Source organism: Balaenoptera musculus, chromosome 10 (assembly GCF_009873245.2).
Source record: "Balaenoptera musculus isolate JJ_BM4_2016_0621 chromosome 10, mBalMus1.pri.v3, whole genome shotgun sequence".
Classification (NCBI taxonomy): Eukaryota; Metazoa; Chordata; class Mammalia; order Artiodactyla; family Balaenopteridae; genus Balaenoptera; species Balaenoptera musculus.
In genome coordinates this window covers 42,889,439-42,911,425 of record NC_045794.1, presented here as the reverse complement: position 1 = coordinate 42,911,425, position 21,987 = coordinate 42,889,439, and the positions used below count along the sequence as shown (strand labels likewise).

General features: G+C 44.4%; 1 protein-coding gene across 3 annotated transcripts; it reads left to right on the top strand.

The window, feature by feature from the left end:
• Positions 1 to 2,046: 2,046 nt before the first annotated feature.
• AAAS (aladin WD repeat nucleoporin) lies at positions 2,047 to 21,726 on the top strand. Of its 3 annotated transcripts, none has more exons than XM_036864661.1 (16): positions 2,047 to 2,308; positions 10,377 to 10,504; positions 12,898 to 12,953; positions 13,265 to 13,356; positions 13,553 to 13,599; positions 13,858 to 13,956; positions 14,279 to 14,422; positions 19,336 to 19,456; positions 19,800 to 19,924; positions 20,112 to 20,172; positions 20,325 to 20,415; positions 20,647 to 20,740; positions 20,828 to 20,895; positions 21,064 to 21,145; positions 21,254 to 21,338; positions 21,469 to 21,726. In XM_036864661.1, the coding sequence occupies exons 1-16, from the start codon at positions 2,186 to 2,188 to the stop codon at positions 21,694 to 21,696; spliced, it is 1,644 nt and encodes a 547-aa protein (XP_036720556.1). In that variant the 5' UTR covers positions 2,047 to 2,185; the 3' UTR covers positions 21,697 to 21,726. The 3 variants fall into 3 exon arrangements, with proteins under 3 accessions (XP_036720556.1, XP_036720558.1, XP_036720559.1); XM_036864663.1 differs by having other exon boundaries at positions 2,085 to 2,308; positions 10,410 to 10,504; positions 21,469 to 21,718; XM_036864664.1 differs by lacking the exon at positions 10,377 to 10,504 and having other exon boundaries at positions 2,129 to 2,308; positions 21,469 to 21,718.
• Positions 21,727 to 21,987: the final 261 nt, after the last annotated feature.

The following is a 21,987-nucleotide window of genomic DNA, read 5'->3' as shown; positions in this document are numbered from 1 at the left end:
CAGGTCGTAGGGAGGGGCCCCGGTGGAGACTGCCCGCTGAGCGCTCTGAGCCCCTGGGGTGGTGGGTCACAGTCACTGTGTCGCCAGGGCCGCCGCGCCCCCTGGTGAAGTTAGTGGGGAGTGCGCTAGGCCTGGACTTCAGCCTCCCAAGAATCTGCAAATTGTGAAAAACCATTCAGCAAACCTTAAATAAGCTGTATGGGGGAGGCGGTGGTGGAGTATGAAGACACAGAGCACTGTTCCTTCTCTCCAGGTCACATTACAGGGTAAGAGGCAAGCACCTAACTGATAATTATAACAGTCTGTTGGTGAAAATCAGGCTTCATTCAAGGGAGGGTGGAAGTTGTAGGCCCAGGCTGTAGTGAGTTCTTGAGGTATCTGGGGTTGGAGGATACAAACAAAAAATTTGTGGGTGGCTTCTCACTGCTCTCCACCAGTCTGTCAGGGTCACGGACTCCCACTTTTCCTTCAAACCTGTCCTGCTTCCCCGTCTCAAGGAGAGCTTTCCCAGCCAATTTCTCCAAACTACCCCCAGTTTTAATAATCTGCTCTTTTAAGTTTTCTGTGACTTCCCAAGTGACAGTGAACTAATTAAATGGGGGGAGGGGCTACTCAAAGCGTTGTCTGTGCAGTATCACCTGTGGGCTTTTTAGAACTACAACTTCAGAGCTCCACCCCATAATTTGCATTTTAACAAGATCCTCAGATGAGTCCTATGTCCATTAACATTTTGGAGCCCCGGGTTTTCTGACCCGGGAATAACTCTTGGGGGGAACTTTTCATGTAGAAACGAGGGGCAGATATAGAATCCAAGAATGTTAAACCAGAATGCCTCCTAGAGTCTCCAATGAGACTGGCTGCTCTTGGGAATGGGGAACTGTATGCCTTATACAGTTCTGGGTCCCCAGAGCTTGGTCTTTGGAATTGCTCATTAACATTTGTTAAATGAATGAACCAGTGCCCAAGGTCACCTAGTTCATGGCAGAGTTAGGGCTATTCATCTCCAATATCTGCTTAGCACTTTACAGTTTATTAAATGGCTTTCTTTCCATTATTTTGTATGGGAAACAGCCATGTATAATAGGACACTGCAAGTGAGGGAGCTGAGTCTCAAAGAATTCAACGATTTTCCCAAAGCCACACAGCTGTTAGAAGAGGAGCCCCCATTCTGCATTAGATTCCAGTTCTAGTTCCATCCTTTGGAGTTAGAAAAAGATCAATCTCACTTGTTTTAAAAAATTGATTTACAATATTATATTAGTTTCAGGTGTACAACATAGTGATTTGATATTTTTATAGATTATACTCCATACAAAGTTATAATAAAATATTGGCAATATTCCTATGCTGTACATTACATCGTTGTAATTTATTTATTTCATACCTTGTAGTTTGTACCTCTTAATCCTCTTCACCTATTTTTGCCCCTCTCCTCTCAATCTCACTTTCATTCTGCAGTCAGAATGCCTTATACAGGTTTTGGTATTTTTAGGTCCGATCTCCCTGTGCCTCACTTTCCTTATGGTGACGTAACAGTACCCACCTCATGGAGTTGTTGTAAAGATTATACAAGCACTTATCATAACATAATAAGTGCTCAGGAAATGTTAATTTCCCAACTGTTCCCACTTTTCCTTCCAGGAGGCCTAACCCTGTGGGCTCTAGGTTCCGGCGGGCCCTGCACTCTCCCTCCCAAGGCCTCCCGACTTCCCGCCTCCCGGAGGCTTTCCCTCAACTTTCCAGCTTGCTGCCCGTGACACAGTCCTGGGAGCGTTTAATTAGGTACTGCCCTGAACGTGGCTTATTTTGGACTTTTCGAGTGCTGAGAGTGAGTGGGAGAGTGTGTTGGGGAATTCGGAACTGGGAAAAACAGCAGTCTCACAGGAAACAAAACAAAAGAAAACAAAAAAAACGCTCCGACCCTTAACTAGTGGTCTGCCCTACGGACGTGTCTGCACCGGCCCCCTCCGGCCGCCAGGCGGCGCGCGAGGACGCCGGAAGTCTGTCCCCGGACTGCGCATGCGTCCTTCTTCTCCGTTACTCTTCCATTCACTTCCGTTGAGCTTTGCATAGCCGTTTGTCCCAGGCGACTACCCGTACGCATCCTAATCTAGCCCGGGAACTAAGAGTCGGCGGAGCGGGATCCGGGAGTTTGCTCAGTCCGGACGTCTTCGGGACCGGCAGGATGTGCTCCCTGGGGTTGTTCCCTCCGCCGCCGCCTAGGGGACAAGTCACCCTATACGAGCACAATAACGAGCTGGTGACGGGCAGTAGCTATGAGAGTCCGCCTCCCGACTTCCGGGGCCAGGTGGTCAGGGCGAGGAGGGAGGAGACCTACAGCCATGGGGGGCAGAGTCGGAGAGAATGGGGGAGTAGAGGCAACGTGATAGGGGCGGGGTCGAGGTCCCCATACGGGAGTATTGGAAACAGCCTGGCCCAGGCTGGAGAAGAATAGAAAGGCTGGGATGTATTTAAGAGCTGGGATTGAAGGATGAGGGATGCTGAGGGGCTGTGGTGCGGGCCTAGTGGGAACGGAGAGTGAGGGTGAATCTAGGGGATGTGAGGGTGCAGGAGGACTTCTGAAAAGTTGGTACAGTATCTGGGAGAACTGGGAAGGCACAACCTGGGGAGTTTTTTCCTGTGGTGTTTCTGGGAAGGAAAAGGAAGAGAAACTTATGTTTATTGAGCGTTTGCTTGGAAGAAAGAGGCTCTGAGTCAGGTGTTCTCCACAAATGTTTTAATAATGTGATTTAATAATCACAGCAACCCTATGAAATGTTATTCTAGTTTTACAGATAAGGGAGTTAAGACCTGTTTCCCTGCCCCACAAGTGTTATATATATATATTTTTTTTTTTCCTTTAACATCCTTATTGGAGTATAATTGCTTTACAATGTTGTGTTAGTTTTTGCTGTATAACGAAGTGAATCAGCTATCTGCATACATATATCCCCATATCCCCTCTTGCGTCTCCCTCCCACCCTCCTTATCCCACCCCTCTAGGTGGTTGCAAAGCACCAAGCTGATCACCCTGTGCTATGCAGCTGCTTCCCACTAGCTATCTGTTTTACATTTGGTAGTGTATATATGTCAATGTTGCTCTCTCACTTCTTCCCAGCTTCCCCTTCCCCTTCCCTGTGTCCTCAAGTCCATTCTCTACGTCTGTGTCTTTATTCCTGTCCTGCCCCTAGGTTCATCAGAATCATTTTTTTCTTTTTTTAGATTCTATATATATGTGTTAGCAGACGGTATTTGTTTTTCTCTTTCTGACTTACTTCACTCTGTATGACAGACTCTGGGTCCATCCACCTCACTACAAGTACAAATATATATATATATATATATATATATATATATATATATATATATATATATGCCACATCTTTATTATTATTATTTTTAATTTATTTTATTTTATTTATTATTTTATTTTTGGCTGCATTGGGTCTTCATTGCTGTGCACGGGCTTTCTCTAGTTGTGGCGAGCGGGAGCCACTCTTTGTTGCAGTGCGTGGGCTTCTCATTGCGGTAGCTTCTCTTGTTGCAGGGCACGGGCTCTAGGTGCGTGGGCTTCAGTAGTTGTGGCATGCGGGCTTCAGTAGTTGTGGCACACAAGCTCTAGAGCGCAGGCTCAGAAGTTGTGGCTCACGGACTTAGTTGCTCCGCGGCATGTGGGATCTTCCCGGACCAGGGCTCGAACCCGTGTCTCCTGCATTGGCAGGTGGATTCTTAACCACTGCGCCACCAGGGAAGCCCACATCTTCTTTATCCATTCATCTGTCGTTGGACACTGAGGTTGCTTCCAGGTCCTGGCTGTTGTAAATAGTGCTGCAATGAACATTGTGGTACATGACTCTTTTTGAATTATGGTTTTCTTAGGGTATATGACCCATTGCTGGGTCATATGGTAGTTCTATTTTTAGTTTTTTAAGGAACCGCCATACTGTTCTCCATACTGGCTGTATCAATTTACATTCCCATCAACAGTGCAAGAGGGTTCCCTTTTCTCCACACCTTTTCCAGCATTTATTGTTTGTAGATTTTTTTTTAATTAATTTATTTATTTTTGGCTGTGTTGGGTCTTCGTTTCTGTGCGAGGGCTTTCTCTAGTTGCGGCAAGCGGGGACCACTCTTCATTGCGGTGCGTGGGCCTCTCACTGTCGCGGCCTCTCTTGTTGAGGAGCACAGGCTCCAGACGCGCAGGCTCAGTAGTTGTGGCTCATGGGCCCAGTTGCTCTGTGGCATGTGGGATCTTCCCAGACCAGGGCTTGAACCCCTGTCCCCTGCATTGGCAGGTGGATTCTCAACCGCTGCACCACCAGGGAAGCCCCTGTTTGTAGATTTTTTGATGGCCATTCTGACCGGTGTGAGGTGATACCTCATTGTAGTTTTGATTTGCATTTCTCTAATGATTAGTGATGTTGAGCATCTTTTCATGTGTTTGTTGGCAATCTGTATATCTTCTTTGGAGAAATGTCTGTTTAGGTCTTCTGCCCATTTTTGGATTGGGTTGTTTGTTTTTTTGATACTGAGCTGCATGAACTGCTTGTATATTTTGGAGATTAATCCTTTGTAAGTTGCTTTGTTTGCAAATATTTTCTCCCATTCTGAGGGTTGTCTTTTCATCTTGTTTATTGTTTCCTTTGCTGTGCAAAAGCTTTTAAGTTTCATTAGGTTCCATTTGTTTATTTTTGTTTTTATTTCCATTTCTTTAGGAGGTGGGTCAAAAAGGATCTTGCTGTGATTTATGTCATAGAGTGTTCTGCCTATGTTTTCCTCTAAGAGTTTTATAGTGTCTGGCCTTACATTTAGGTCTTTAATCCATTTTGAGTTTATTTTTGTGTATGGTGTTAGGAAGTGTTCTAATTTCATTCCTTTACATGTTTTCCCAGCACCACTTATTGAAGAGGCTGTCTTTTCTCCACTGTATATGCTTGCCTCCTTTATCAAAGATAAGGTGACCATATGTGCGTGGGTTTATCCCTGGGCTTTCTGTCCTGTTCCATTGATCTATATTTCTGTTTTTGTGCCAGTACCATACTGTCTTGATTACTGTAGCTTTGTACTATAGTCTGAAGTCCGGAAGCCAGATTCGTCCAGCTCCGTTTTTCTTTCTCAAGGGTGCTTTGGCTATTCGGGGTCTTTTGTGTTTCCCTACAAATTGTGCAATTTTCTGTTCTAGTTGTGTGAACATTTCATCGGGATTGCACTGAATCTGTAGATTGCTTTGGGTAGTATAGTCATTTTCACAGTGTTGATTCTTCCAATCCAAGAACATGGTATATCTCTCCATCTGTTTGTATCATCTTTAATTTCTTTCATCAGTGTCTTATAGTCTTCTGCATACAGGTCTTTTATCTCCTTAGGTAGGTTTATTCCTAGGTATTTTATTATTTTTGTTGTAATGGTAAATGGGAGTGTTTCCTTAATTTCTCTTTCAGATTTTTCATCATTAGTGTATAGGAATGCAAGAGATTTCTGTGCATTAATTTTGTATCCTGCTACTCTACCACATTCATTGATTAGCTCTAGTAGTTTTCTGGTAGCATCTTTAGGATTCTCTCTATATAGTATCATGTCATCTGCAAACAGTGACAGTTTTACTTCTTCTTTTCTGATTTGGATTCCTTTTATTTCTTTTTCTTCTCTGAATGCTGTGGCTAAAACTTCCAAAACTATGTTGAATAATAGTGGTGAGAGTGGGCAACCTTGTCTTGTTTCTGATCTGAGAGGAAATGGTTTCAGTTTTTCACCATTGAGAACAATGTTGGCTGTGGGTTTGTCATATATGGCCTTTATTATGTTGAGGTAGGTTCCCTCTATGCCTACTTTCTGGAGAGTTTTTATCGTAAACAGATGTTGAATTTTGTCAAAAGCTTTTTCTGCATCTATTGAGATTATCATGTGGTTTTTATCCTTCATTTTGTTAATGTGATGTATCACACTGACTGATTTGTGTATATTGAAGAATCCTTGCATTCCTGGGATAAACCCCACTTGATCATGGTGTATGATCCTTTTAATGTGCTGTTGGATTCTGTTTGCTAGTATTTTGTTGAGGATTTTTGCATCTATGTTCATCAGAGATACTGGCCTGTAGTTTTCTTATTTTGTGACATCTTTGGTTTGGTATCAGGGTGATGGTGGCCTCATAGAATGAGTTTGGGAGTGTTCCTCCCTCTGCTATATTTTGGAAGAGTTTGAGAAGGTTAGGTGTTAGCTCTTCTCTAAATGTTTGATAGAATTCGCCTGTGAAGCCATCTGGTCCTGGGCTTTTGTTTGATGGAAGATTTTTAATTGCAGTTTCAATTTCAGTGCTTGTGATTGGTCTGTTTATATTTTCTATTTCTTCCTGGTTCAGTCCCGGAAGGTTGTGCTTTTCTAAGAATTTGTCCATTTCTTCCAGGTTGTCCATTTTATTGGCATATAGTTGCTTGTAGTAATCTCTCATGATCCTTTGTATTTCTGCAGTGTCAGTTGTTACTTCTTTTTCATTTCTAATTCTGTTGATTTGAGTCGTCTCCCTTTTTTTCTTGATGAGTCTGGCTAATGGTTTATCAATTTTGTTTATCTTCTCAAAGAACCAGTTTTTAGTTTTCTTGATATTTACTATTGTTTCCTTCATTTCTTTTTCATTTATTTCTGATCTGATCTTTAGGATTTCTTTCCTTCTGCTAACTTTGGGTTTTTTTTGGTTCTTCTTCCTCTAATTGCTTTAGGTGTAAAGTTAGGTTCTTTATTTGAGATTTTTCTTGTTTCTTGAGGTAAGATTGTATTGCTATAAACTTCCCTCTTAGAACTGCTTTTGCTGCATCCCATATGTTTTGGGTTGTTGTGTTTTCATTGTCATTTGTTTCTAGATATTTTTTGATTTCCTCTTTGATTTCTTCAGTGATCTCTCGGTTATTTAGTAGCATATTATTTAGCCTCCACATATTTGTATTTTTAAATTTTTCCTGTAATTGATATCTAGTCTCATAGCGTTGTGGTCGGAAAAGATACTTGATACGATTTCAGTTTTCTTAAATTTACCAAGGCTTGATCTGTGACCCAGAATATGGTCTATCCTGGAGAATGCTCCATGAGCACTTGAGAAGAAAGTATATTCTGTTGTTTTTGGATGCAGTGTCCTATAAATATCAATTAAGTCCGTCTTGTTTAATGTATCATTTAAAGCTTGTGTTTCCTTATTTATTTTCATTTTGGATGATCTGTCCATTGGTGAAAGTCAGGTGTTAAAGTTCTCTACTGTTATTGTGTTACGGTCTATTTCCCCTTTTATGGCTGTTAGCATTTGCCTTATGTATTGAGGTGCTCCTATGTTGGGTGCATAAATATTTACAATTGTTATATCTTCTTCTTGGATTGATCCATTGATCATTATGTAATGTCCTTCTTTGTCTCTTGTAATAGTCTTTTTTTTTTTTTTTTTTTTTTTTTTGGCTGCATCGGGTCTTCGTTGCTGCACGCGGGCTTTCTCTAGTTGTGGCGAGTGGGAGCTACTCTTTGTGCTGGTGTGTGGGCTTCTCATTGCGGCGACTTCTCTTGTTGCAGAGCATGGGCTCTAGGTATATGATCTTCAGTAGTTGTGGCACGCGGGCTTCAGTAGTTGTGGTTTGCGGGCTCTAGAGCGCAGGCTCAGTAGTTGTGGTGCATGGGCCTTGTTGCTCCACGGCATGTGGGATCTTCCCGGACCAGGGCTCAAACCCATGTCCCCTGCATTGGCAGGCGGGTTCTTAACCACTGCACCGCCAGGGAAGCCCCTAGTCTTTGTTTTAAAGTCCCTTTTGTCTGATATGAGGATTGCTACTCCAGCTTTCTTTTGATTTCTATTTGCATGGAATATCTTTTTCCATACCCTCACTTTCAGTCTGTATGTGTCCCTAGGTCTGAAGTGGGTCTCTTGTAGACATCATATGTATGGGTCTTGTTTTTGTATCCATTCAGCCAGTCTGTGTCTTTTGGTTGGAACATTTAATCCATTTACGTTTAAGGTAATTATCAATATGTATGTTCCTATTACCATGTTCTTAATTGTTTTGGGTTTGTTATTGTAGGTCTTTTCCTTCTCTTGTGTTTCCTGCCTAGAGAAGTTCCTTTAGCATTTGTGCTGGTTTGGTGGTGCTGAATTCTCTTAACTTTTGCTTATCTGTAAAGGTTTTAATTTCTCCATTGAATCTGAATGAGATCCTTGCTGAGTAGAGTAATCTTGGTTGTAGGTTTTTCTTTTCATCACTTTAAATATGTCCTGCCACCCCCTTCTGGCTTGCAGAGTTTCTGCTGAAAAATCAGCTGTTAACCTTATGGGGATTCCCTTGTATGTTATTTGTTGCTTTTCCCTTGCTGCTTTTAATATTTTTTCTTGTATTTAATTTTTGATAGTTTCATTAATATTTGTCTCATTGTGTTTCTCTTTGGGTTTATCCTTATGGTACTCTCTGTGCTTCCCAGACTTGATCGACTATTTCCTTTCCCATGTTCGGGACGTTTTCAACTATAATCTCTTCAAATATTTTCTCAGCCTCTTTCTTTTTCTCTTTTTCTTCAGGCACCCCTATAATTCGAATGTTGGTGCGTTTATGTTGTCCCAGAGGTCTCTGAGACTGTCCTCAATTCTTTTCATTCTTTTTTCTTTATTCTGCTCTCTGTCAGTTATTTCCACCATTTTATCTTCCAGTTCACTTATCCATTCTTCTGCCTCAGTTATTCTGCTATTGATGCCTTCCAGAGTATTTTTTTTAAAAATAAATTTATTTATTTTATTTATTTATTTTTGGCTGTGTTGGGTCTTTGTTGCTGTGTGCAGGCTTTCTCTAGTTGCAGCGAGCAGGGGCTACTCTTCGTTGCAGTGCACGGGCTTCTCATTGCGGTGGCTTCTCTCGTTGTGGAGCACGGGCTCTAGGTGCATGGGCTTCAGTAGTTGCGGCATGCAGGCTCAGTAGTTGTGGCTCATGGGCTCTAGAGCACAAGCTCAGTAGTTGTGGCACATGGGCTTAGTTGCTCCACGGCATGTGGGATCTTCCTGGACCAGGGATTGAACCCGTATCCCCTGCATTGGCAGGTGGATTCTCAACCACTGTGCCACCAGGGAAGCCCCTAGAGTATTTTTTTTTTTAATAAATTTATTTATTTATTTTTGGCTGCGTTGGGTCTTCGTTGCTGCGCACAGGCTTTCTCTAGTTGCAGTGAGTGGGGGCTACTCTTCATTGTGGTGCACGGTCTTCTCATTGCAGTGGCTTCTCTTGTTGTGGAGCACAGGCTCTAGGTGCACGGGCTTCAGTAGTTGTGGCACATGGGCTTTAGTAGTTGTGGCTCGTGGGCTCTAGAGCGCAGGCTCAGCAGTTGTGGCACACGGGCTTAGTTGCTTCGCGGCATGTGGGATCTTCCCAGGCCAGGGCTAGAACCCGTGTCCCCTGCATTGGCAGGCGGATTCTTAACCACTGCGCCACCAGGGAAGTCCAGCCCCTAGAGTATTTTTAATTTCAGTAATTGTGTTGTTCATGACTGTTTGTTTGCTCTTTAGTTCTTCTAGATCCTTGTTAAATGTTTCTTGTATTTTCTCCATTCTGTTTCCGAGATTTTGGATCATCTTTACTATCGTTACTCTGAATTCTTTTTCACGTAGGTTGCGTATTTCGTCTTCATTTATTTGGTTTTGTAGGTTTTTACCTTGCTCCTTTGTCTGTAACATATTTTTTTTGTCGTTTCTTTTTTTTTCTCTCTTTTTGATGGGTAGTGCTGTATTCCTGTCTTACTGGTTGTTTGGCCTGAGACGTCCAGCACTGGAGTTTGCAGGCAGTTGGATAGAGCCGGGTCTTAGTGCTGACATGAGGACCTCTGGGAGGCCTCACTCTTATTAATATTCCCTGGGGTCTGAGGTTCTCTGTTAGTCCAGCGGTTTGGACTCGGAGCTCCCACCACAGGAGCTCAGGCCTGACCTCTGGCCTGGGAACCAAGATCTCGTGAGCTTCGTGGCGTGGTAAAAAAAAAAAAAGAAAGAAAGAAAGAAAGAGAAAAAGGAGCAGTACAATATCAAAGAATAAAAAACAAAATAGAAAGATAAAAAATATAATAGGAAAAATAAAACTATAATTGAACCAACTGGTTGCTGGGGGTTCCTCCCATCCCCTTAGGTGTCCATGGTTCCCCACCGGTGCCTGGTAGGTGCCCTAGTTGTGAGGAGACACAAATTCCACGTCCTTCTTGTATGCCATCTTGACTCCGCCCCTCTCCACAAGTGTTATATTTGTGGAAATGGGAAACAGGTCTCTGGAGCCTCTTACCCTCAGCCCTGCCAAGGGTTGGAGATGGCAGGAAGTTCAGTAGAGATCTAGGGAAGAGACTGACTCACTGTCATACCTCATTTCTGGCTCTAGTGGATCAATCTTCCTGTCCTAAACCTTACTAAGGATCCCCTGAAGACCCCTGGGAGGTTGGACCATGGCACAAGAACGGCCTTCATCCACCACCGGGAACAAGTGTGGAAGAGATGCATCAACATTTGGTGAGGCATGGCAAAGGGTCTCCTGGGCCAGTGGTCTGCAGATCCTGGAGGCAATGAGGTCACCACCCCTCTGCCTTGGGCTACCCGGCCCTCTCTAGCTCAGAGCTGTGTATCACTCAACATATCAAATTATCAGTCCTTTTTGTGGAACTCAGGGTTGTGCAACAGTAGTTCCATTTCATCTCCTGTGACTTGCTTTCCTTTTTGGTTTAATTCTGTGAACCTGTTCCTTCCTTATGTCATTATTACTTTCTGAGCCTTTACCTGAAGTTCAGCAAGATTAGGTATAAGGTTGCAGGGAATAATCTCATACATAGGTCATTCATTCTGCACATGTAGGAGTGAAGCCTGAATTGAATTCCTGGCTGTGCCACTTTTTAGCTGTGTGACCTTGGTCAAGTTACTTAATCACTCTGTCCCTCAATTTCTTCATCTGTAAAAGGGAGCCTATCTTACAAGGCTGTAGTGATGATTAAATGAGTAAAACACTTAGAACAGTGCCTGGCCCATGTTAATCCCATCAAGAGTTAGCTATTATTATTATTATTATCATCATCATCATCATATGTAGGATGAATTCCTACAAATGAAGTAGCTGGGTTCAAAGGGTATGTTCATTTGTAATTTCATGAGCTATTGCCATATAGTCCTCTGTTTAAGTTGTACATATTTACAGACCTACCAACAGTGTATGAGACAAGTATACTTCAAAAAAATTAGAAAACAAAACAACAAAACAAACACAGTGTATGAGAGTGCCTGTTTCCTAACACATGTGCTATCAAGCTTTGATATTTGATATTGCATTACAGTTTAATTTGCATGTCTCCTTGAGTGAAGCTAAACATCAAGTCATGGTCTGAAAAGCCATTCAGTCCTGGGTGCTTTCTCACTTTCTGCCTCTCTAACTGCTGCTTCTCTTCCTGCTCTCTTTTAAATGTTGGTGTCCCTAGGCTGGACTTGTGATTGATGCTCCACACCTGGGTGTTCACTTGTCTGCCCAACACCCTCAGTCAGATATTCCACAGGCTTCATACACTCAGCATGTTCAAAATCAATCTCTTCATTTTCCTCTCTAAGCCGGCTTCTTCGTTGTGTTTTTTATCTCAAGGAATGGCCTTCCTAGTCATTTAGAAGCAAGTGGTTTGAATGTAGGCTCTGGGGCAGGCAGACAGGTTGAATCCTGACTCTGCTGTTTCCTACTTAGTTCACCTTTGATAATTAACCTCTTCACACTCTCTGTTCTCTCATCTAAAAATGCTGATGATAACAATACCTATTTTGTAGGGTTGTGATAAAGGCTGAATTAGATGATGCATGTGACGCATCTAGCCCAGCCCTGGCACAGTGTAAGCAGTATTAGATGCTATCATTATCACCTGGGTGTTTCCCTTGATAGTGCTCTTTCCCTTGCTAATGTCTAATTAGTCCTCAAATCCTGTCCATTCTACTTCCTCCAGCACTCAAATCTGTCTTTTTTTCTCCATCCCCAGTGGTTCAGGCCACTTTGGCCTTTCTTCTAGATTCCTGAAGTAGACTCTTAACCCATTTCTTTCTCTCCATTCTTTTTCCCTTCTAATCTGCAGCCAGACTGATCTTTCTAAAATGCCAATGTGATCAGTTTATTCCTCAGCTTAAACTCCTTCTGTGGCTTTCCATTCACTATCTTAGGGCAAGTCTTCTTTTTTTTTTAATAATTTGTTCTTAAATTTATTTTATTATTATTATTTTTTATAAATCTACCTATTTATAAATCTATTATTTATCAATCGATCTATTTTTTCTAAATCTATAAAATTTATTTTTGGCTGTATTGGGTCTTTGTTGCTGCATGTGAGCTTTCTCTAGTTGCAGCGAGCGGGGGCAACTCTTCGTTGCAGTGCGCGGGCTTCTCATTGCGGTGGCTTCTCTTGTTGCGGAGCAGGGGCTCTAGGCACGCGGGCTTCAGTAATTGTGGCACTCGGGCTCAGTAGTGTGGCTCGCGGGCTCTAGAGCACAGGCTCAGTGGTTGTGGTGCGCAGGCTTAGTTGCTCCACGGCATGTGGGATCTTCCCGGACCAGGGCTTGAACCCGTGTCCCCTGCATTGGCAGATGGATTCTTAACCACTGCGCCACCAGGGAAGTCCCTTAGGGCAAGTCTTGACTCCTTGATCTGTGCACAAAGCCCTGAAAGACCTCTGAGCCTTAGTTGCCTCACTGGTGGACAATTTATATATTGTCCTTTCATTGGTACAATGAAAGGACTATATAAAGTACATGTCACATAGTTGTCACTCATTAAATGTGAGTGTTCTTATTTTTAATACATGTTTATTGAGTGAATGAATACATGAACTTAGAGGGAAGACTGAAGGGATCAGAGTAACTGACTCACAGCTCCCTCTCCTCTTCAGGCGCGATGTGGGCCTTTTTGGTGTGCTGAATGAAATTGCAGACTCAGAGGAGGAGGGTAAGTGTGTTTACCTCCAGCCTTCTCTAGTTTTATGGTTGCCATCTCCCCTCCATATTCTCCCTAATTCATCCCAATACCTGTTGGCCCAGCACCTTTCCCTTTAGCCCTGTATTTCCTGGCCCATTTGACTCTGCTGGTGCCATCTTCTCTTCCCCTCTACCTACCCCCATACCATAGAGTGGGTGTCCAGAGCACCTGTTGGGTGGAAGGATCTGGGGAGTGCTTGCCCTTGCTCGTCCCTCACCTAGGAGGGTGCCAGTGAGAACCCTGTGAATGGTTTAATCACAGCTGCTTTCTCAACCCCACAGTGTTTGAGTGGGTGAAGACGGCATCCAGCTGGGCCCTGGCACTCTGTCGATGGGCCTCCTCCCTCCATGGGTCTCTGTTTCCCCATCTGTCTGTAAGTTTGGCTTCCTCCCCTGGCCCTCCCTGGCTGCTGGTCCCCCACTCCCACCCCCTCTCCACTTCCTATGTCTTAGGGTCAGGGTGTGATGAGAAGACTGCAGAGGGTATGAATGGTCCAGCTCCCCTGTGGGAGCATTGAGGGGATAAGCTCCTTTTTCCCAGTGCCACCTCTATCCGCTTTGTTATTACAGCTCAGGAGTGAAGATCTGATTGCTGAATTCGCTCAAGTCACAAACTGGTGAGTGTACAAGCTCTGGAGCTTTTGTGGGAAGCAAGTCCTGAACCCTGGAACTTCTTCTGGGGAGAGGGAAATCAAGGCAGAGACTCCTCACACCCCTTTCCTGACTGCTCCCCACATTCTCCCTCCTACCTCCCCCAAAAAGAAAGAAAAGAAACAGTGAAAAATAATAATGTCCTCACATGGAAGGGAACCTGAGCTCTGGGCCGGGTGTGGCGAGGTGCAGGTCGGGACTCCTCACTCTCACTCCTGCCCCAGGTCCAGCTGCTGCTTGAGGGTCTTTGCGTGGCACCCACACACCAACAAGTTTGCTGTGGCCCTGCTAGATGACTCCATCCGTGTGTACAATGCCAACAGGTATGTGGGGGGCACGCTGTGCAGACTCGGAGTCTTCAGTCTCCATCGGTCAGTCCCCACTTCCTTCTCCAGCCTTGGTGCCCAGGGAGTCCTACAGTTCCTGGGCCTGGTCCATGGCTCCTTCCAGAACTGGGGTCAGGGAGGCCCCACAACTGGATGCGTCCTCTTTCCAGATCCAGTCTTTATCCTGTCCTCTGTCCCACAATACCCCCAGGCCCTGGGTGATCAGCTTTCTCTCTGGATTTCCCTCCTCAACCACAACTCAGGTCCCCTGCGCCTTGGTGTCCCTGCTTTGACCCCATCACCTCCCCTTTCACCCCAGCACTATAGTCCCCTCCCTGAAGCACCGGCTGCAGCGAAATGTGGCGGCCCTGGCCTGGAAGCCCCTCAGTGCCTCCGTCTTGGCTGTGGCCTGCCAGAGCTGCATTCTCATCTGGACCCTGGACCCCACGTCCTTGTCTACCCGGTGAGTCCCAGCAGTCTCTCTCTTACCTTGGCCTGAGGGTCGTGGCCATGCTGGGGTGGTGAGGAGGTCTGGAAGGAGAAGTTCTTTTTCCTCACAGCACTTCCCAGGGCTACGGGAGAAGCAGACCTAAGGCCAAGGTGGAGGTGCTGGGAAGATCTAATCTAGAGAAAGGGACAGAACTGGGGGCTTCTGGGATTGTGGGGAGTTTGTACCTATGGATCATGGATTGGAAAGACTGTCTCTTTCAGAGGACTGCCAGATGTTGGTTTAAAGGAAAGGGGGAAGGGAATTAATATGGATAAAAGCTGAAACCGATGAAATTGGAAAAAATCCCCATGAGGACTAACTAAATATAAAACCAGAAACAAGTTCTTTAAATTATGAATAAAGAAGAAAACCTTTTGGCCAGCCTTATTAAGGTAAAATAGAAAATCAAAGTACACTATTTTCAAAATGGGAAAGGAGAGATAACCACAAATATGGAAGAAAATAGAAGAATTATTAGAGCATATTATATATGTTTAGACTAACAAATTTGAAAACCTAAAGGAAATGTTTGTCTAGCAAAATATATGTTATCAAAGTGGACTGTAGAAGCAATTAAAATGGATGATCTCTACCCCTAAAAAAAAGATGCCAGGCTGAGATGGTTTTATGAGAGTTCTATCTAATTGTGAAAGAAAAGATAATCTCCATGTTACCTGAACTAATCCAGATCATAGAAAAATTTGGAAAGCCTCCTGATTTGTTTTATTTTCCTTTTAATAAACTTTGTGCATAATTTTAGATTTTTAGAAAAGCTGCAAAGATAGTAGAGTTTTGGTATATCCTTCACACCATTGTTAACGTCAGATATTACCATGTTAGATTTGTCAAAACTAAGAAACTGACATTTGTACATTGTTATTAACTAAACTCCAAACTTTGTTCCGATTTCACCAGTTTTCTCACTAATGTACTCTTTCTGTCCCAGGATCAATCCTGATTTATTTCTTTTTATACAAATCTTTTTTTAAAAAATATTTATTTATTTATTTGGCTGCATGGGTCTTTAGTTGTGGCACTTGGGTTCTTTGTTGTGGCATGTGGGATCTTTCATTGCGGCACATGGGCTCTCTAGTTGTGGCACACAGGCTCTAGAGCACACGGGCTTGGTTGCCCGCGGCATGTGGGATCTTAGTTCCCCGACCAGGGCTCAAACCCACGTCCCCTGAGTTGGAGTTGGAAGGTGTATTCTTAACCACTGGACCATCAGGGAAGTCCCCATCCTGATTTATTTCCATAAAGCTAATGTAACCTAAACCTGACAATAGGTGGTATAAGAAAGAAAATATTTGAGCATAGATTTTATTTATTTATTTACTTACTTCCCTCCTTACCTCCTTCCTTACTTTACTTCCTTACCATGCCTCGCGGCTTGCGGGATCTTAGTTCCCTGACCAGGGTTTTTTTTTGTTTGTTTTAAATTTTTATTGGAGTATAGTCGATTTACAATGTTGTGTTAGTTTCTGCTGTACAGCAAAGTGAATCAGTTATACATATACATATATCCACCCTTTTTTTAGATTCTTTTCCATATAGGCCATTACAGAGTATTGAGTAGAGTTCCCTGTGCTATACAATAGATCCTTAGTTATGTATTTGATATACTGACCAGGGATTGAACCTGCGCCCTTGGCAGTGAAAGCATGGAGTCCTAACCACTGGACTGTCAGGGAATTCCCCTGAGCATAGATTTTTAAAATGCTTAATAAAATATTAGCAAATAGAGTCCAAAAGCATATTTAAAAAAAAATCTTAGGGCTTCCCTGGTGGTGCAGTGGTTGAGAATCTGCCTGCCAATGCAGGGGACACGGGTTCGAGCCCTGGTCTGGGAAGATCCCACATGCCGCGGAGCAGCTGGGTCCGTGAGCCACAATTACTGAGCCTGCGCGTCTGGAGCCTGTGCTCCGCAACAAGAGAGGCCACGATAGTGAGAGGCCCGTGCACCGTGATGAAGAGTGGCTCCCACTTGCCACAACTAGAGAAAGCCCTCGCACAGAAACGAAGACCCAACACAGCCAAAAATAAATAAAATTAAATAAATTAATTAATTAAAAAAAAAATCTTAACCAAGTGGAATATTCCGGAAATTAAAAACTATTCACCATTAGGAAATCTATTAAAATGATTTGTTACATTAGCAAATTAAAGGAGAAAAGTGTTTATATAAATAAATGCCCTTCTCAATAAGCAGACATTCAGCTGAATACATAAATAGGAATACAAAGAGACAACCTAAACATAAAGAGTATATATGCAAAATCAGTGGCTACCATATTGAACAGTGAAATAGGAAATACTGTCAAGATAATGTCAAGATAAAGGCAGAGATGTCATTATCACCATTAGTAACCAACATTATTTGTGGAGGTTCTTTTGAGGGCAGTAAGACAAGAAAAAGAAACATGGTAAAGTCTTGTGAAAGAAGAGAAAATTATTTTTATTTGACGATGATATGATTTTAAACCTAGATAAGATGAGATTCAACCAAAAAAACCTATTTAATCTAATAAGAAATTTAAGTAGTAAAGTAACTGGATCCAAGAAACTGAAAATGTAATAGCTCCCCTTTGTACCAACAATAATCAGTTGAGAAATTGCAATGGAAAATATGTTCTATTTACAATAGGTACAATTACTATAGATTACTAGGAATAAATTGTTAAATTTATTTAATCTGTTAGACATTTGAAGAAAGTGGTTGAAGAATATTAAACAAGAGCTGAATTAATGGAGGGACGTGCTATATTCCTGGGTAGGAAAGTTTAATCATGAAGATGTCAAATTAAGTGTATTTCCCATCAGAATTTTGCTGGTTTTTGTTTGTTTTTGTGAACTGGACAAAATAATAGTTTTTATGAAAGAATAAATGTGGAAGGATTGCCAAGAAAAGTTTGAAAAGGAAGAATATTGAGAGGAGATTTGCACTACCGGGTATTGAAATATTTTATGAAGTTATAGTAATAGAAAGTTATTGGCATAAGATCAAACAGATCAGTGTAACAGAACAACATTCAGGAACAGATCTAGGAATTTATGGAAATTTACTATATGATGAATTTGGATTTGCATTGCAATAGAGAAGTTTAGATTTTTGGTCTTTGTTTTTTGTTTTTTAGTGGTTTTGGCATAATTGGCTATCCATTTAGAAAATAATACAGTTCGTCCTTGCTTCACACTTTATTTTTTTAAAAGATGAATAGAAGGCAATGGTAGTTTTTTTTTTTTTTTAATTTATTTTATTTTTGGCTGTGTTGGGTCTTCGCCTCTGTGCGAGGGCTTTCTCCAGTTGCGGCAAGCGGGGGCCACTCTTCATCGCGGTGCGTGGGCCTCTCACTATCGCGGCCTCTCCTGTTGTGGAGCACAGGCTCCAGACGCGCAGGCTCAGTAGTTGTGGCTCACGGGCCTAGTTGCTCCGTGGCATGTGGGATCTTCCCAGACCAGGGCTCGAACCCGTGTCCCCTGCATTGGCAGGCAGATTCTCAACCACTGCGCCACCAGGGAAGCCCCACACTTTATATACAAATAAATTCCAAGCAGACAAAAGAACTAAATGTAAAAATAAATAAATAAAAGGACTAGAAGAATGTATAGAATGCTTTTTGGCCCATTCAGAATTATAGTATTATAATTATTATTATTATTTTTTTGGCCACACCGTGAGGCTTGCGGGGTCTTAGTTCCCTGACTGGGGATTGAACCCTGGCCCTCAGCAGTGACAGCATGGAGTCCTAACCACTGGACCGCCAGGGAGTTCCCAGTATGCTAGTATTATTAAAGTTGGAATGTTTGATAATATCCAATATTAGCAAGACTAGGAAAACTACTACTAGAGTATATTGTGGTACGAACTTTTCAGAAAATATTTGTTGGCATATTTATCTTTTGAAAGGTTCAAGCCTTTTTTTTACCGGCAATTCCATTTTAATACTCTATTCTACACAAATAATGACAAGAGTACATAAAGATATAGGGAATATTTTTTGCAGTACCGTTTGTAATAAAACATTACACACAACTGAAATATCCGTTTGTGGTGGCATGACTGAATAAATTATAGTTCATCTATTCAGTGGAATACAGTGGGGCCATTGAAAAGAATGAGATGGATCTCTGTAAACTGATGTATTGTAAAGTTAAGAGAGTTAGTTGTAGACTGGTGACCTAAGACCTCATTAGGCTTAAGGTGGGTATAGTTGGGAGGAAAAAGGACAAGGTGGCATTAATTTGGCTAGTAGCCTGTACCTGTCAGGCCAAGTATGTGGCTCTGGAGATACAGAGCTGACGGACACAGCCGGGGCCCTCAACTAGTTCCCAGTCTAGTTGGGGAGGTTGCCACGTGCGCCATCTTTGATGAGGAGAAAATGATGTGGGAGCACTGAGGAGGGAAGCTAATTCTGACAAGGAAAGGCAGAAAGACAGATTTAGGAGCACAGGATGAATTCTGGAGAGTGGCAGATAACTGTAGGAAGAGAAGAGATTGGAACCTTGAAGTGATGGCATGGATTATCCCATGCTCCAGGCAGGATGGTCCTGTGGGGAGAGGGCTCTCATCTAGAGCAGAACATGCATCTCCCCAGCACAGTACCTTCTAGCTTTACTGGTCAAAAGTTTTTGTCTCTTTCAGGCTCTTTTGTCCCTTTCACCCATTTTCCTTTCTGGACCTCCTGATAGTGACTGCCCTTCCTTCCTTTTTTTTTCTTTTTCTTTTTCTTTAACTTCCATGATCCTTATTCATTTTCCCCAACCTGGATTTGAACTCAGAGGGGCCATTGGGGTTGGGAAGTTTTAGCAGGAGAAGGCAAGGGAATAGAATCATGGGGCTTTCTTCCTGTTGTCTTCTGACTCCACACCCCGTTTCCCCTCGGCAGACCCTCTTCTGGCTGTGCCCAAGTGCTCTGTCACCCCGGACACACACCTGTCACCAGCTTAGCCTGGGCCCCCAGTGGGGGTCGGCTACTCTCAGCTTCACCTGTGGATGCTGCCATCCTGGTGAGTTGGTCCCCACGCCTCTTTCGGTCATTTCAGCCACCCCTCAGACTTGAGGAGAGAGCTTTCTTTGCCTGGTGGTGGGAAATACCCTGGGGGAAGGAGAGGAATAGCTGTCCATTCAATCTTAAACATATCCAGGGGAAGGCGCTGCACCAGCCTGACTCCTCAGATGTAAATTTCTGCCTGCTGTCAGTATAAACATAACCCTATTTCCTCCTGTTTTAACAGTCCCTTTCCCGCATCCTCCCCTCTGGTTCTTTGTACCTTAAGGAAGGGCAGCCCCCCGTGGGATGGTAGGGACGCTTGAGTCTCCCCTGTCTCACTCTCTTCCCCTTTCTCCTAGGTATGGGATGTCTCAACAGAGACCTGTGTTCCCCTTCCCTGGTTTCGGGGAGGTGGGGTTACCAACCTGCTCTGGTCCCCGGATGGCAGCAAAGTCCTGGCTACCACTCCTTCAGCTGTCTTCCGGTGAGTAGGGGGAGGGCGGGGCGGGGGGCAGGAACGACCTAGAGAAAGGCACTAGGCTCCTGGAACTGCTAGTGCCACAACCTTCCATCCGCGTTCCCATTCACCTGAACGTGGGACTGACAGGAAGGGAAGTCCAGGCTGTGACACCTAGAGTTCCTAAGCTGTGACCTGCCTCTCTTTGGCACAGAGTCTGGGAGGCCCAGATGTGGACTTGTGAGCGGTGGCCTACCCTGTCAGGGCGATGTCAGGTAGGAGGGACTGTGTGTCTCAGGAGCGGGGGCGGAGGTGGGCCCTGCTCCCCCAGGCGTGTCCCCCACCTCCTCTACTTCTCTTCCTCCTGTGCTTCCCCCCTGTATTCCCATAGACCACCCTTTCCCTGCCTTTTGCTCCCTGACCCCAGACTGGCTGCTGGAGTCCTGATGGAAACCGCCTGCTGTTCACTGTGTTGGGGGAACCGCTGATTTACTCCTTGTCGTTCCCAGAACGTTGTGGTGAGTCCAGGGAAACACTTCTGGATGCACAACGTCTGGGGTAGTCGGAGGGAGACAGGAACCATCTGGAATATGCTGCTCTGAAGGATAAAGGGAAGTAAAGAAGCTTGGGGAAAAAAAAAAAAAGGAATAAGCTTGGGAGCCTTGAGAGGTGTTGATGCCTGTGATGGAGAGGAGGCAGGGGCCAGTGGGAGGCCCCTTGTCCTTAGGAGCCTCGGCCCTGATCCACAGGTGAGCGAAAGGGGTGCGTTGGAGGCGCGAAGTCAGCTACAATTGTGGCAGATCTGTCTGAGACGACAATACAGACACCGGATGGAGAGGAAAGGTGAGCTGGGTGGGCAAGGGAGGGGCAGTGAGACAAAGCTGGGAGGGACCACGCTGAGCCCTCCCAATCTGCTGTTCTGACCCATAGGCTTGGGGGAGAGGCTCACTCCATGGTCTGGGACCCAAGTGGGGAGCGGCTGGCTGTGCTCATGAAAGGTAAGAGGAGGGGAGGGAGGCCTTGGCTCAGGCCGCACCATCTTCCCATTAATTGACTGTTTCCAGGCCCTGGCTGCAGTTCTTCTCTGCCCCTGCCCTGGGACTCTGCCCCTGCCCTGGGACTCTGCCTCCAGAGTTCCTTCCTATCCCTGCATCCACTTCTTACAGGAAATCCACGGGTCCAGAATGGTAAACCAGTCATCCTCCTCTTTCGCACTCGAAACAGCCCTGTGTTCGAGCTACTTCCTTGGTAGGTGCTGGGCAGGTGTGGTTCCCCCCGGCCTCCCATACCAAACCCATACCCTCTACACCTGCCTTCTGCCTCCAGCAGCCTGCTCACCTTTCCTTCTGCCCCTAGTGGCACTGTCCAGGGGGAGCCAGGAGCGCAGGCCCAGCTCATCACTTTCCATCCTTCCTTCAGCAAAGGAGCTCTGCTCAGTGTGGTGAGTAGGTCAGCGGCTGCGGTTGCAGGAGTGGGCTGAGGGGCTGAGGGCTGCAGCTGCCGTGTGGCTCTGCTGTATGGCCTTCTTTGGGCTCAGACTGGTCAGACTTTGCTTTCCCCTCTCTCCGCAGTGCTGGTCCACGGGCCGGATCGCCCACATCCCTCTGTACTTTGTCAATGCCCAGTTTCCACGTTTTAGCCCAGCGCTTGGGCGAACTCAAGAGCCCCCAGCTGGGGGCGGAGGCTCTATTCATGATCTGCCCCTCTTTACTGAGACGTCCCTAACCTCTGCCCCTTGGGACCCTCTCCCAGGGCCACCCCCTGGTCGGCCCCACTCCCCTCACTCCCACATTCAATAATTAAAAAGTGTCCTTTTTTGTTTTCCACTCAATTATGAGACTCTTATCTTTACCCAGCATTGGGGTATACTGAAGAAGAAAAAGGCATGGACTTTGGGTTAAGATCTTGGCTCTTTCACTTTTTAGTCATTTCTTGTGAATTTGGTCAAGTTATTTACCCTTAGAAACTGGATAGTTTTCAAATGATTTGGAAAGCAAAGCTGAGAAAATACCTAGCACAGGCTCTGGCACATAATAGATGTTCCACTTTTCCCAAGTTTCAGCAAGTTCCCAGAATGATGCAGGGCAGTA

Bases quoted from the DNA above. Each gene is read 5' to 3' on its own strand.
- AAAS (XM_036864661.1), top strand. From the start codon at position 2,186: ATGTGCTCCCTGGGGTTGTTCCCTCCGCCGCCGCCTAGGGGACAAGTC. The intron at 14,423-19,335 runs GTGAGTCCCAGC...TCCCCTCGGCAG, and splicing joins CCCACGTCCTTGTCTACCCG to ACCCTCTTCTGGCTGTGCCC. The intron at 19,925-20,111 runs GTGAGTAGGGGG...TCTTTGGCACAG, and splicing joins ACTCCTTCAGCTGTCTTCCG to AGTCTGGGAGGCCCAGATGT.